At 39.5% G+C, this 16,475-nt stretch overlaps 1 protein-coding gene across 2 annotated transcripts in view; it reads left to right on the top strand.

Annotated features, from left to right (window-relative positions):
• The window catches only part of thoc2 (THO complex 2), a 145,591-nt gene that overhangs the window by 376 nt on the left and 128,740 nt on the right, over positions 1 to 16,475 (top strand). For both annotated transcript variants that reach the window (XM_067456848.1, XM_067456846.1), the window contains exons 2-3: positions 930 to 985; positions 12,488 to 12,579. In XM_067456848.1, coding sequence (XP_067312949.1) covers positions 930 to 985; positions 12,488 to 12,579 — 148 coding nt within the window. The remainder of the gene's footprint in view (positions 1 to 929; positions 986 to 12,487; positions 12,580 to 16,475) is intronic.

The following is a 16,475-nucleotide window of genomic DNA, read 5'->3' as shown; positions in this document are numbered from 1 at the left end:
GGTAATTTGCATGACTGTAACGTCAGTAAGCTAATAGTTAGCTGGGTTAGCATTAGCATGTGTCTTCTTATCAGTGTGTGGTACAGTATGTAATGTGCGTTACATGTTTCATGCAGTGAACATGATCTTATACACCCCGAGGCTGAAGTAAATAATATGGGATGTTAGGATGTTACGTAATCACGAAAAAAGGGTTGGATGTAGCTGTGCTAAAGAGTTTAAGCCTGTTGGATATTGGTTGTCTTGAAACCTAGAGATCTGCCCTGCATAGGCAGCATTTATGAGCAGCTCAGTGCCTAAACATACTGAGTCAGCGGTCTGATTGTTGACACCTAGTGAGCTGCCTAGTTAGACTGCACTGTGGTCATTATAGTGTCATGACCATTTATGTATTTTTGAGCATGTGGGGTCCATGTGTATCTCAACTTTGTGTTTTTGTGTGTGTCTAAAATCCCAGTAAGCTTCCTTTGTATTCAGCATTGTCTTAATCTAGTGTGGTTTCATGTGCAATGCTGTCTTTTTAGGTAGCTCACTAGGATGTGAGCAATGCCTGCTTCATATTGACACGTCTCTTTTAAGGGTAGTTTCACCTGTGTGGATGTTTGTGAGGATGTTACTTTTAGCTGCAGATGTTCAGATCATACTGGTTAAATTGACTCGGAAGTCATGTTTATCATAGCGAGGGGATTGTGTTGCTGTAAAACAGACTGTAGTTGTGTGATATAAACATGTGTATTGTAAACGCTAAATGTGGTGGTCAATAGTAAACCCTATGTAATGTTGATCTGCTATTCTCAAAATCTTTTATATTTGATTTAGTGTTAATCCATTGTATTTGTAAATGGTGTCTTTGTTGCTCATCATGTGCTACTAGTAACTGAAGTTATACAATTTCTAGCGAGTCACTTACATGCTTTTTCTGTTTCTAGTTTACAGTTTTTCCAGGACCTTGCAGGAAAACCCAGTGGTCAGGAATTTGTTAAAGGTAAGTCTAATTCATATTGCTTATTCTTAGGGCTGTTAGTGGCAGCATATATATATTAATCATACAGATTATTAGGCTGCCAGTCCACCCTTTTTAGAGCCTCACGGATAAATTCATTGGAACACATTGATTTCTTACCCAACTGAATGCATTCACTAAAGACATCTACTAAAGACATCCCTGAATACTCGCCAGAACGTACATTTTTGCATATTTTTTTCATTCAATAATCCGCGAAAGTGAACTGATTCGCAAACGCATGCTGTCTGAAAGTCATGTGCACGCTTGGAGTCCAGCAGCGTGAGCACGTCCCATGCCACAGATTATTTTCTGTTGCTTTCTTTGTCATGCGATGCACGTATATATTTGACTCTTCTGCATTTACATTACGCCTCCACTGTGGTTTTGCTTTTTTATAGAAATAAAAACTATTTAATTCAGCTTGAAAACAGTTGCGACAATTCCATCAATACGTTACCGCTGTTTAAAAGCGGCTCCCTGAGGCATGCGAATATCTCCCACTATGACAACTATTTAGTTGTAGCCATCTCTTCGCTCTCTATCATGCTCTGGAAAATTTGGTCTCTATTTGCACTTTAAATATTGAGTACTTTGATTATGGTTATTGTTTGCATGTAATATCTATGATCAATTTGTGGGAAGGAGGTCAGAAGAAGCTCATGTGCAGTTCTAAGGTCTGAAGAGATGATAATACAGGAGACAAGGCAGTCAGCTGAATTTTTGGCTAGACCTTTACAGTGCTTGTTGTCTTTTACTGTATATGATAATTCATACTCAGAAATTAGAACTGAAATTACATTCATTACAAGGTGAGTCAAAACAGTTCAAATGCACCAGCAAACAATTTTTCTAGTCATGTATTTCATCATTGAGGATTTCTTAAAAATACGATGTTAAAATCTTGTCTCGTTCTCTTGAACCCAATCTCATGTCTCGTGAGATAAGTGTCTCGTCCCACCCCTAGCGCATAGCCTTTCAAAGTACTCCATTTGATATGTACACAAGCACACAGACACACGCATTACGTCTCGATCAGCTCTCCAGGTCGTGCATCAGTATATTGTGCTCACAAATTCGGGCACCGGAAAGGACAGTATAAGGATCCTACTGTTCACGACAAACAAGGGACTCATGAACTATTAATTAATAAATAACCAGCAATTTTTATGTTTTTTTTTAAATTATTAACTTGCTTATTCTGCATAGTGTGTATAAACTTATGTAGGATTTGTTGTTGGGTGAAAGCGAAAACTGAATTACCAGCATGTGTGCAATTCACTGTACAAATAAACTTGACATGCCTTACCTTGACTATGAATTACAAACTGTGTCAAAGTTGAAATATAAGGAGAGGTGATGACTGAAACCCATATCAAACACGCATCGAGCCGCATCCAAAATCACATACTTCCCTACTATACAGGGAGTGCAGAATTATTAGGCAAGTTGTATTTTTGAGGATTAATTTTATTATTGAACAACAATCATGTTCTCAATAAACACAAAAAACTCATAAATATCATAGCTGAATATTTTTGGAGGTTTTAGTTTTTAGTTTTAGCTATTTTAGGGGGATATCTGTGTGTGCAGGTGACTATTACTGTGCATAATTATTAGGCAACTTAACAAAAAACAAATTTATACCCATTTCAATTATTTATTTTTACCAGTGAAACCAATATAACATCTCAACATTCACAAATATACATTTCTGACATTCAAAAACCAAACAAAAACAAATCAATGACCAATATAGCCACCTTTCTTTGCAAGGACACTCAAAAGCCGCCCATCCATGGATTCTGTCAGTGTTTTGATCTGTTCACCATCAACATTGCGTGCAGCAGCAACCACAGCCTCCCAGACACTGTTCAGAGAGGTGTACGGTTTTCCCTCCTTGTAAATCGCACATTTGATGATGGACCACAGGTTCTCAATGGGGTTCAGATCAGGTGAACAAGGAGGCTAGCCTGACAAGCCAGACCCACATCAAGATGTTTGGTCTGGAAACTCACCATAGACAGGGCTCAGTCCGAGGGGCGGGATAAACGGTTGTCTTTCAAACTCCCTCTGCACGTGATAGGATAGCGGTACACCAACCGGAGCAACGACGGTGAAGGGGAGCTCGCTGACTGATTAAACATTCGCCGTATCCGGTCGGCTAAACTCCGAACACATCTTCCCTTTTTAAGAATGACTTCAGTGCCGCTCTTTGTTCTTTTCTCAGAGGAAAGCTTAACTCCAAGTCTTCCGGAGCCGCGGGCAGAGCTGATTCAAAAGACCGCCGTCGTTCGCCAGTTTCTGTGTTTACTAGAAGACTGTGTTACTAGAAGCACGCAAACGCAACTCGGCTGTCGTCATTATGGCCCCGCCCGCCGACTCTATAGCCTACCTACACGATGTGATTGGGCCGTCCAGATTCTGAGGAATACAGCTCAGATAGGAATTGAGAGTTGCTAGACCACACTTGCGGGCAAAGTAAATTTGCTGCCGCTAGGGTGCGTCTAGATTTCTAGGCTACAAGGAGGCCATATCATTCGATTTTCTTCTTTTATACCCTTTCTTGCCAGCCACGCTGTGGAGTACTTGGACGCATGTGATGGAGCATTGTCCTGCATGAAAATCATGTTTTTCTTGAAGGATGCAGACTTTTTCCTGTACCACTGCTTGAAGAAGGTGTCTGCCAGAAACTGGCAGTAGGACTGGGCAGAGTCCTGCAACGGGTCGGGTACCCGCGGGTATCCGCGGGTACCCGCATAAAAGTGGCTAAAACGGGTGGATTGTGACATTTATAAAATTCACGGGCGGGGATGCGGGCGGATAATTAACTCTGTGCGGGCGGGTAGTAGCGCGGATGGCAATATTAGGATGCGGATATATGTCTGTGGCAAAGTGAACGAGAGAGCGAGCGAGAGCGAGCCAGCGAGACCGGCGCGTGATTGTGAATGAGCGTCACCTGCGAGCCACGCCGGTCTCGAGTCCTCTGAGGGAGCTCGGAAGCATATAAGGACGAGAGATCACCAGACCTGGATTTGACGTTCAGTTGTGTTTACGTTTTATGTGTGTGCGCTTGGCAGATGTCCATGAGGGCTGCCCACGTTACTTTCGTTTTGTTTGGTTAAAGTCTTTTAAATGTTCACCGGTTCCCGCCTTCTTCATCCCCCATCGAACACATTGTAGGCTATTACAATTTCTATGTCCGAATTACCATTACACACACACACGCAACAACGATATGCCATTTGACCCATCACGTCACAACCACAGCGACATTGAAACTTTTGTTGATGCAGATGGAGCGAGCGTTGCAGGAGTAGCAATGGATGAAGTAAAAGTAAAGTTGGTGAGTGGAGTAGCTATATGAAATTGTTGACAATGAGTCTTTAAAGGCACTTTTGCCTGTTTCATTAGCCCATTCATGACGCTGTTGATGTTGAGAGAGGTGCAGGATAAAAAATAAAGCATGTTTTAATTTTAATGTTTTAGCGTGTGATTTATCGCGGGCACGGGTCGGGTAACGGGCCAAATATTAACGGGTCTGGGCGGGTGCGGATTTAATTTTGATATTTTCACGGGTCACGGGTCGGATCTGGTGCTAAACCTTGCGGGTACGGGCGGGGGCGGGTCTCCAAAAATGGACCCGTGCAGGACTCTGGGACTGGGAGTTGAGCTTGACTCCATCCTCAACCCGAAAAGGCCCCACAAGCTCATCTTTGATGATACCAGCCCAAACCAGTACTCCACCTCCACCTTGCTGGCGTCTGAGTCGGACTGGAGCTCTCTGCCCTTTACCAATACAGCCACGGCCAAGACTCGCTCTCATTTCATCAGTCCATAAAACCTTAGCAAAATCAGTCTTGAGATATTTCTTGGCCCAGTCTTGACGTTTCAGCTTGTGTGTCTTGTTCAGTGGTGGTCGACTTTCTGCCTTTCTTACCTTGGCCATGTCTCTGAGTATTGCACACCTTGTGCTTTTGGGCACTCCAGTGATGTTGCAGCTCTGAAATATGGCCAAACTGGTGGCAAGTGGCATCTTGGCAGCTGCACGCTTGACTTTTCTCAGTTCACGGGCAGTTATTTTGCGCCTTGGTTTTTCCACACGCTTCTTGCGACCCTGTTGACTATTTTGAATGAAGCGCTTGATTGTTCGATGATCACGCTTCAGAAGCTTGGCTATTTTAAGACTGCTGCATCCCTCTGCAAAATATCTCACTATTTTTGACTTTTCTGAGCCTGTCAAGTCCTTCTTTTGACCCATTTTGCCAAAGGAAAGGAAGTTGCCTAATAATTATGCACACCTGATATAGGGTGTTGATGTCATTAGACCACACCTCTTCTCATTACAGAGATGCACATCACCTAATATGCTTAATTGGTAGTAGGCTTTCCAGCCTATACAGCTTGGAGTAAGACAACATGCATAACGAGGATGATGTGGTCAAAATACTCATTTGCCTAATAATTCTGCACTCCCTGTATAGTAGGCAAAAAACTTGTGAAAAAAGAAGGATGTTGAATTGATAGTACTGATAAAACGGAAGACAAAACGTACCCGGTTGACCTACTTCTTCTAAAGTGCACATACGATGGACACTTTACTATCCCATGAGGCCACGGGAGAGGATTTGTGAATGGTAGTGAAGTGACACAACTTATGACATGGTGAATGTAGTACGTTCAGATTACAATCATTATATATATATATATAATAATTTTTTTTATATAAGCTGTCGTGAAGTACTAAGGTTGAATTCATGTGGATTGGGACACTTTTTGCCATTGAGATGACCAGGAAAAAGTATCCTATTCAACCTGAATTCACCCTACTTATTCAAAATAAGTATCTACTCGAGAGTATTTGATTTTTGGACGCAGCCTAGGGCGCTTTTACACTTTTGCTAGTTAACCCTGTTTCAATCTAAACCCCGGGTAAAGGGAAATCTGGGTTATGCTTCAGTTTTCACACTGCTCATACTTTACCCACGATTAACTTAACAATTAATCCTGGGTATTCATAAGCCAACGTTTCACACTGTACATTCCTAAACCCTGGGTCAACTTCTTTATTTGCACATTTGTGATAAATGGTGCAAATTGTAAGTGTGAAACGTGTATTACACAGATTAAAAAGTGGCAATAACCTGGGGTTAAGCACAATGTGAAGAGACCTAGTCTAACCAGTAATGGGTCATTCACTAATAAATGCTTACATAAATGCACAATAAAGAAAGAGACAGAGGGTGATATTGACTGAGGATTTGGGAAGAAACAAGTGATTCCAGTGGAATAATTTATGATATTGATAAATTCATAGAAAACAAAAATCCAATATAGGGTTAATCCAAATCTACAGGTTCATGTATCTTATTCAGCACGAACCCAAGTGTTTTCATATATCATATTCGTAACATTTGGTTGCTGTCATTTATTTTCCAAACCATGCTTTGTACTTCAGTCTTTTTCCAATATCCACGTAAAACGGCAACCTTCACATGCAGAAATTAGGGCTGTCCAATATGGCCCCCCAAAAAAATGCAATCACACATTTTCGATCGATATTGCGATTATTATTATTTTTATTTCAATCACGATTTTGACAATATTTCCTTACACGCTTTACATTACCTGCATAATTCAAAAGGAAATATTAAAATATATAATAAGGAATATAGGAGCTTTATAAAAAAAGCTGTAACGTGCCTCTAGACCAGACATAATCAATAAGTAAAGATATCACATGTCTATTGAACTGACAGAGCATTGCTGTCTTGTCTGTTGTTCTTCACAATGTTTGATCTGTTATCTGAAGTGATTGACACTTGCTGCTCCTCAAAGTCTCCAGGAAGCCAATGCATCTCAAACCCTGACAGATTTTCTTCATCTCAGACATATGTTGAGTTTGTGAACGCAATGGCCAATCAGAGGTGTTTAAGAGTCCTTTGAACAGGGCTTAAAATGACAAGGGGGTGAAAGGCACATTTTTAACATTTAGTACCAACTTGGTACTTAAGTCGGTACTTTTGACAACACTGGTTTTGGACATAATTTTTGCATAAATTTGTTCGTTCAAGTGCATAACGGGTTGAAAGAGAACTTGATTTAGTATTCGCACGCTGTCTGAGCTGCGGCTTGCAGTGTGCGTGAGATAAATACTCAAATGGCACTCGCATTGAACAAAGTTATTCAAGTTTTTTTTTTGTTACACACACCTAGCAGGCATCATATTATTGCATAACTGCATTTACACCGCCGGTGGGAAGAGCGTCAGGGTGGCTGGAAGTCATTAATTGTCAATGGGAGCCGGCGGCGAGAGCGGCGCGGTGCGTCGTGGATGATTTGGGCATCGAGGACAGTTTAAATCGGCTCAACTTTATGGTAATGAGCTATGACGCGGTTTGGCGGCAACCAATGGGAATGCAGAAGTGCTCCGCCTGAGAGAAATCCAGAGATCGCCGGCCTGTAAACTTTGGTTCCAACCACATTTGTTCCCAAGAAAAATAGAGGAAAAGGTGATCATTGTTGTGCGGGTTTCCCTATCATTTACAATGTGATCTTTCATAGTGATATGTAATTTGTTTAGAAGTCACGCAACTCTATTTTATAGGAGCTAGAACGCTTGTTTTTCAGCGGAAATGCAATTCATTCTTCCACATTCAAACGATTTCATGAGGTTGACTTATACCCTACTTGTGGTCAGTCTGCCCATCAACATGCTTGTTTGCTTTGCGAGCCGCTTTAAATACATTAATAAACGGCCAAGCATTCGATCTACGTCAGAGTGGCAGCGCGTCCACGAATCTTCATACAGCGTCGTTGGCAAGGCGGTCAGAGCGAATTTTGACGTTCTCGCCGGCGGCGGTGTGCTTGATACAGTTGGTTTGTTTAATGCTTTTTTACATCTTTTCATATGGTGTGTAATTTGCAAATTACCAATTTTTGTTCGTCTGGTTCGAAATATTTTTAGGATGTACTTTGTTCGTCCAGGTTTTTTTTTTTTTTGTGCCATGCTCTGCTTGTAGAGCTGTTCATGGCACTGCCTCAGGTGTTGGAACAGATTTGATGTGTTACTGTGTTCTGCTGAAACAATAGTTTGACAGGTCTTGCAAATTACCTGGCTCGGTGATATATCATCTCTCCTGTATCCAAAATATTCCCAAACCACAGATGTTTATTCCTCTTTTTTTTTTTTTTTGGCACCAAGTCCTTATTGTGCCCTGAATTATTTCCCCCGTTTCTGCGCTTGCTTCCATTTTGCAACGGTAAACCCACTCTGTTCACACATTAGATGTAGGGGCGCTACATTCTGATGATTGGACACTGTTTAGGAATTGCACATGCTCACATCGTGTTTTTATGATTTCAATTTATCATACAGCTCTTGCAAAAAAGGTTTTTACTGTTTTCTACCACCACAGTGAGGCTGTTGTCACACTGACCAGCCCTACTTTTTCTTTTTTGAAGTGTACTGTTCACTTCTGTGCCAAGCTTCACAGATACCACCTCTTGGGAGTTTTGTTGTGGTCTTTATTCAGTGTAATTATTGCAGATGTTTTGTATTACACAGAGCTGTATGGTAACTTTTTTTTTATAGCAAGTATACAATGTACGTTACATCTCATAAAAACCCACAAGTAGCACAGTTTGTTGCTTAAACAGGCATGTGGCTGGTAAAATGGGGCATGCAAAATTCAACCCTTAATACAACTTTTAAGACACATTTTCTTTCTTTGTCCAAAAAAAGCAAACTGCAGGAACGTAACACTTATTCATAAGTTTTCATGTGCTGTTACACAAGGCTTTCCTCCTCTGCCCGCCTATCACTTTTACCAGGTTGTAGTCAGCATTAATGCAGAAAGACAGTGCATCAAAAGACCAAATTCAACATGCACCTTGTTGATGTTGCATCCTTTGTGTCAGGTGAACGCAGAATTTTAGTGCAACACAAGGTTTCTTGTTAAGCGTTTTCCCTCCCATTGAAAACCATTAAAAGATAAGGCGTTGTGTTCATATTCTGTGCTCATCTGCTCACCTTTTTCATTAAAAAGGTGTGAACTGAATTCAATCTTTTTAATATCTGTTTTCGTTCATTAAGGCACTTAGGCAGATAGCCTGGCATCGGTTCCCCCTCCGTCTGCTGCTTGATCAGCTCTTCTAATGGTTTTCCTGTGTAATTAATCTGTTTAAAATTAAGTGGTGCAACAACTAGATTTAAAATAAAAACCCATATCAACAAATCATTGATTAGCGTTAAACTTTGCTAAATGTAATAATTATTGGTGCAACTCATAGTGTTTATCACATTTTAAAGCGTTTTAAAAACGTCCCGCTGTTTTTAGTGATTGAAATACTGCGGCAGGTGCTGTATGTGGATCATAAGTGCCCAAAACATGCATCGTGTTCTCATGTTTTTGTTTTGAGATGTAAATTTGACAGGCTGGTGCTGGGGCTGGTGTAGTTCTATGGCGGTTTTGCCCTCCAGGGCTCCGTCATGTGACTGAAAACTATGAATTGCATTAACATTGTCAATTTTGTTTATATAAACCCAATAAATTTGATTACAATCCAAACAACATCCATTTACAATTCAACTTCACATTAACATGTATTTTCTTTAGTTTTAAGCCTAATAACATCTGGCAAAGGGGCTACCAATGAAAACTAGCCTTTGGGATAATTTGGGTACATTTACATTTATGTATGTCGATTAATGATGAACAATCAGTTGTGTTTTACACACATGAAAAACTGTATCGCATGTAATATGCTACTGCAGCAAATTTATTCAGTGCAATTTTTTTTATAACTCATTAGTTTACGTTATATAAAGCCTTAAAGTTCTGCATAATTAAGGGCGTGGTTACAGATGGATAGCCATTTATCCGCCGTCTATAGTCATTGTCTCACCTAAGCTCCGCCCACATCCCGCCTTTTTGCCCATTTTCTGTTATCCGGGAGTGACACGCCATGACTCGCTCACAAGATGGCGACGCCCAGCTCGCCCCACTGCTTCAGAAAGGCTTATGGGAATCCTATGGGTGACTTCACGGACACTACGTCCATATTATTTTACAGTCTATGCTATTAAGCTGAAGTACCAAGCACACTACTATCTTTGAGCTCAGATTATAAAAAGAAAAAAATTATTTATCATACCCGATATGCGTCCTCTAGAGATGCTTTAGTTCACTGTGACAGACACCACTTTGCTTGACAGCTGCTTGTAACGTCTTTACCTTCACACTTTCATCCCATCCCAATTCACACATTTGAGGAGGCAATTCACACAGTGGCAGCGAGTGTGAAGCGGTGTAATGACAAGATGTGTGTTTTTTTGTTTATAATTTACAACGCCGCTGTAACATTTCCAGCTAGTAATGTAACTCCACGAGAACTAAACTATAAACAGGGTCCCCGCGGAGTCTTAAAAAGTCTTAAAAGTATTAAATTTCAAAATCAAAATATAAGGCCTTAAAAAGTCTTAAATTCGCGGAAGCATTGCGTTCTAGGTCTTAAATAATGTTAAACAGGTCTTAATTTTCCTACGTCCATGTAACGCTACCTCATTGAAATGCTCTCGCCTCCCGCAGCACGCGCGCACGTGTGTGTGTGTGTGTGTGTGTTTGTTCTGTGGTGTTTGTAGTTCTTTCTTTCGCTAGACCAACTATTGTTCGCTCTATTACAACTACAAATTAGAGAAGCATGCCACGTGTATTGCAGCCAATCAGCTTTCGTGTTATTGGCACGAGCCTCTTTCTGATCGTACCCCACAGACGCATAAAACGGATTTTATTCTTCAGCTGAGTCTGACGGTTGTTCCAGTTCCGCGATCGTGAACGCAAAGACTAATCTTTCTCATCATCTTGCTTAATGACCAAATAAAAGTATAATATACCCGATTGCACTAATAGAGTTAATAACAGTGATGTAAACTCTGAACTCCGATGTCAGGCTGCGTGTGTTTGCTGCCTGTCAGCGCTCGCGCGAGTGTATTGAATGTGTTATTTCTAGGCTCATTAGCCTAAGCTTACTCTTGAACGATCAAATATACACATTATCCATATGTCTATATCCTGATTTGAGTTAAAAAGTTTGGGACGTGTAAGTAAGCGCTGGATCTGCGCATTAGTATGTTCTCAAAGTGAAAGCAAACTAATATAGTATAACCACAACACAAACGGGGAAACAGCACTTACACTTAAAGGAACACTCCAACTGTTTTAGAAATAGGGCTTATTCAACTTAGCTACTTTGCTACATTTAGATATGTGGGGAAATGCATTTTAAGGTAAGCTAGCGGCGACCCTGCCAAACTAAAACAATGCATGCACTGAGACGAATGCATTTGCCCACATATCTAAATGTCTAAAGAAGTTGAATAAGCCCTATTTCTAAAAACGGATGGGTGTTGCTCTTTGTAGATATGCATCTTTATATTGTATTTATTTGTCCTATTGTCATTTGTTTATAATAAATTTTATTAATGACCGATTACTTGATTACGTAATCACTTGAAAACGTTTTACTTATATTAAGCAATTATTGCTGTGGTTTACTTTTAAGATGTTGGTCATATTTCCCACCCCAAGCGATCGTGTTATTAAAGATAGATAGTGCACTACTGGACCAGTCTTTTTTGATAATAACAAAACAAGATTCATGCATTTTGTCATTTTTATTGCAATGTGTGACTATTGTGCATCTAACTTAATAATATGGTTAATGTTGCATCCTAATTATAAAAAAAAAAAAAAAAAAAAAACTAATTTTGGTCAATTGAGATATATATATATATGCGCTAATCCTAGTGGGATTGAGCTATGAATAATACGTTTACTAATACTTTGTTCAATTTAAATAAATTAAATAATATAATTATAAGTAGCCTAATTGAGTGATTCTGCATTTCCTATGCGTTTTTTTATTGCGTGATATAGGTCTTAAATTTTATTCATAATGGTCTTAAAAAGGTCTTAAAAAGTCTTAAATTTGACTTGGTGAAACCTGCAGATACCCTGTATAAAGTGTCACTGGGAAATGTTAATGCATATGGGGCAAAACTGATTTATTATCTATTTAAATGGCAAGATGCGATTTATCGTGAGGCGCCAAATAAACACAAGTGCTCCGAATACAAAGTTTCAGACATTGCTTAGAGTAGCATAAATTTGGAGGGATTAAAGGAAAGTGGATAGATATAGTTTTTTTTATAAGGTTAAGTGCTCACGGCAATGTATTACAAGCCACTTCACAATTTATTGGAGCCATCTTAATAATGGTAACATTTTAATCAACTGAACAGCAATGAATTGTATAGGTAAGAAAAAGTTTGACACAGAAGCATTTCATGCATATGAATGACTAACAGAAGAACGCAAGCATTGGCCCCACGGGGCAAGAGACTGCCTGAATCACTGAAAGCTGTTTTTTAGTTAACCGTGTGTGTGTGTGTGTGTGTGTGTGTGTGTGTGTGTTGTCTTGCAGATCTACAGTCCGCCCTGTATGAGCTCTGCTGGCATGTTATCCAGGGCAATCTGAAGGTGGATGTGGCTGCCAGTCTCCTGGCTGATGTTATGGTGAGTGCTGATCCCATTTCAATCCTCAATCTCCTTTACACCTGCACTGAGACTAAGGCCCGACATATACAGTACATCAAGCGAAATCAAAGAACAAACTAGTGTGATGTCATTTTAAGCAAAATCAGGCTAAAACGAAGTTGGTTTGGTGTTTGCTTCAGGAGTTCGAGGAGGATGGATTCCAAAATGACGACAATGTATCATTAAAGTGCCCCTATTATGCTATTTTAAAGGCTAATGTTTCCTACAACAGTTTACATGCATCAAAGGTCAAAACTTTAATTTTCTCATAATATACATTGCACATCACCAGATTTTTTCAGTGATTCTCAAACGACTTGCTAGATTAATCAATCTCTCTCTGCTGTGATTGGTCGGATGACCAAGTCTGTTGTGATTGGTCTACCACGTACAGAGCGTGTCGGAAACTAAACGGCCATTATCATAACTATCAGCTCCGGAGGCTTCCTAAAGCTCAGCGATCCTACACACTGTAAAGACCGTAATGATGGCGTTGATTTTACCAATTTATCTGAGTGCGAGTCTGATAATGAAACATTGGAAAAACTAGATACTCAACCCGAACCTTCATCACGAGGATGACGACAGCAGGACGTTTCTCAGTGATGCGCTACTCATTTTGAGGTTCATAATGAGATGTTTCAGCTGTAATTCCTCATCAAGTGTGTGTCATTCAACAAACTGATATTTCTATTGTATTGCAGTGCAAGTGCAGGAACTGCACTGCAAAAAAATTGCTTTTCTTACTTAGTATTTTTGTCATTTCTAGTCCAAACATCTAAACATTCTTAAAACAAGAAGTATTTATTAGACAAGCAAAAGTAATTGTCCTATTTTGGGGGAAAAATAACTCAAAATAAAGAGAGTTTTTGCTTAAAATAAGCAAAATAATCAAGCAATGGGGTAAGCAAAACAATCTTAATTGAAACAGAAAACATGATTGTTTTGCTTACCCCATTGGCAGATTATTTTGCTTATTTTAAGCAAAAACTCTTTCCCAAAACAAGACAATAATTTGAACTTGTCTAGTAAAGGTTTCTAAATGTATTTTTAGATATTTTGTCTAGAAACAAGGCAAAAAGTAAGAAAAGCATTTTTTTTAGCAGTGTGTATCAATAACAACGCATGCATTAGTGGAGCACTAACGTCAATGACTGATGTAATTTGTAATACAAATCTTGCTCCATCCTTTATCTTTACTCAAAGTAGTAAGAGCGACATACAATCTGCATTAATAGACTCAGTTTTAGGCGATAGCGGCCCACAGATGATAAGCAGAAGTAAGACTAATAATGTAAGTTAGCCGGAAATTTGCAAAATATAAAGCTACGTATTTTGAACACCCTGTAGAAAATATACACATTAATAATTAATCATACTTACATGTTGTGATTCTAAAGGAACAGCTGGTCATAATAAACTTTTACTGACCCATATTTCAAGAGCAAGCGTTTTGCGAATCCTGCATTGATTTGGGAATCCCGTGTTGAGAAGCAGTCGTCAGTAAAATACCGTGTTTGAGGGGCGCGTCTAGTTGTTTGCGGGCGGACAACGTACAACATAGCATTATGCAAATATCTTATCTAGTAGAACCGTCACGCAGTGAGATTAGAAACAATACTGACTCGTGTTGACGGTTCAGTCGAAGGTGGAGTCGATTCTTTCTTTTGGGAGACTATAACTTTATCCTGCACTGAACTTTACAACTTTGCAGAACGATTACAATTCTTTATTTCTACATTTCTGAACGTTCTTTTTTTATTTTAAAATTTGTATTGCTTTATTCTGATTTTAAAGATTTAAAATTAGTGTTTTTGATGTAAACTCATTTTTATTATTGCATTATTATATTTATGTATTTATCCTCTTGTACAGCACAATGGCCGACTACTGTTGTATGTAAAAACTATATAAATACAATTTTGATTGATTGATTGATTAGGTTCCCAGACAGCGATATTACACACGGCATGAATAATAGGGGCACTTTAATATAGTCCAGGGTTTCGCAAAGGGGAGTTTAGGAGAAGATTATCAATGAATAAAGAGGTGCATTTAAATTTCGGTTCGTTCCATATGAAAAACATTCATAAAATGCTACATTAAAGCAACATAAACTTGTTAGGGGTTAACAGCTTATGTTAGGGGTGACCCAGGACCAGTTGTGAAGAAATGAAGAAAAAGAGTCAGGATTGCAATTAATTAGGAGAAATTTACTTAAGAATAGTTTGCAGTTTCAAAAGCAGAAGCCAGCTTCAAGTCTCTCAAGGAGTTCGTAGGCCGCGCTCCCGCTCTCACCGTCTCGTTGCCTCGCCCTATCGTACATACAATTGTCCCAACAGTTATACCGTTTTCAAGGTCTTATCCACGTCATTACTGCAATGTGGATGCTTCTGATTGGCTCAGAGACAATGCACAGTCATGGTAATTTCCACTCATGTCAGTTAATCTGATGCACGTTTCTACTGACGTGTCACTTGTTGACGCTTTCACCCCAGAATTAGGCCCCAAGTGACCTTCCAGATCAGGAGCAGGCGCCAGCTTGCCCAGAACAAAAAGTCCACCCATCTCTTAGGGTGCCCATTGTACACCATTCTGATCTGTAGCACAGAATTTTGCGCACATACACAGATACACAGTCTCTCCAAGGTTGGAGCTGATTAAGCTCCAGTTCTAACCAGTTCTAACCAAAACATACTGATAACATGCTTTCTTTCAGTGAGAGGGACACACAATAGTACAGGCAATACTCCTCTGGAGTCTTTAGTGTTTCAATAAAAGAATAAATTAAATGAAAGACACATCCATATTTCATATCTGGAAGACGTGCTTAGTGAGCAAACCCTGTTGCTGCACTCCTGACATGTTAGGGGTGTGTGATACCTCAAAAATCCAAACACACGACCTTGTTGCCAGTGTTTAGTGACACATCACACATCTCTAGGCCAGACCCTCAGTCACCCCTCAGGGACCAAATATACACTTTAGAAAACGAGAAACTAAAAGCAAAATCATAACTGGATAGAACCATTATAATAATATAGGAAGGTAAATATTGATTAAGGTTTTAATTATGACGTTAATACGGCTGTGTATTGCCAAGAATCTGGCGATACAATACGTATCACGATACAGGGGTTACGATATGATATATTGTAATATATTGCGATATTTCTTTTTTGTGTGTTTTTGTTTTTTTATCATTTAAAAGAATAAAGAACACAACCATATGCCTAAAACACGAGACAAAGTATTTTATTTAATTAACACAGTATAATTTGTATCACTAATCACTATTTTGTGCAATCTAAGTTGAGGGAAATGTAAAGTGACTGCAGGATTCTTTATGTGTAAATGTTTTAAAGGTTCACAGTATAGCAGTGGCTATTTAACAACAGAAAGTGCCGTCCATTTCATGACTGAATGACTGTTTGTTTTATATTTAACACAGTTAAGCCATTTCCTATAAAGCAGTCTATTGTATAAAGTGCTATTGCTAGTACTGAACTGCAGAGCTGGTCATCATATCCACATCGCTATTATCTTTCGTTCTCCTGCCACCGCTGTCAGTTTTTGGCGTGTGCTTATTTTGTTACTGAGAGGAAAACGTGCAGTACATTCTATCGAAACGCTTCTCAGCAGCGCGGGTGACGTCAGGATGTTAAGCGAGCTCTGTTTCAATGTGTTTCCCGAGTATTAGATTTTAACTTGCCCTGTTTTGCAAACAAAATGATTCTTGTCGATTTCCGTAGTGGCTTCTTTTTAGCTGAAGCCGAAATGAGTCCACACTTTAGCTCTGTAAACTGCAGGAGCAGAATAATGCTATCGTCTTGAGTGCTGGGTTTGCTAATGCAAACACTAGCGATGCACGCACT

The sequence above is a fragment of the Pseudorasbora parva genome, chromosome 11 (assembly GCF_024679245.1).
Source record: "Pseudorasbora parva isolate DD20220531a chromosome 11, ASM2467924v1, whole genome shotgun sequence".
Taxonomy (NCBI): Eukaryota; Metazoa; Chordata; class Actinopteri; order Cypriniformes; family Gobionidae; genus Pseudorasbora; species Pseudorasbora parva.
This window is presented reverse-complemented; position numbering and strand designations above follow the sequence as displayed.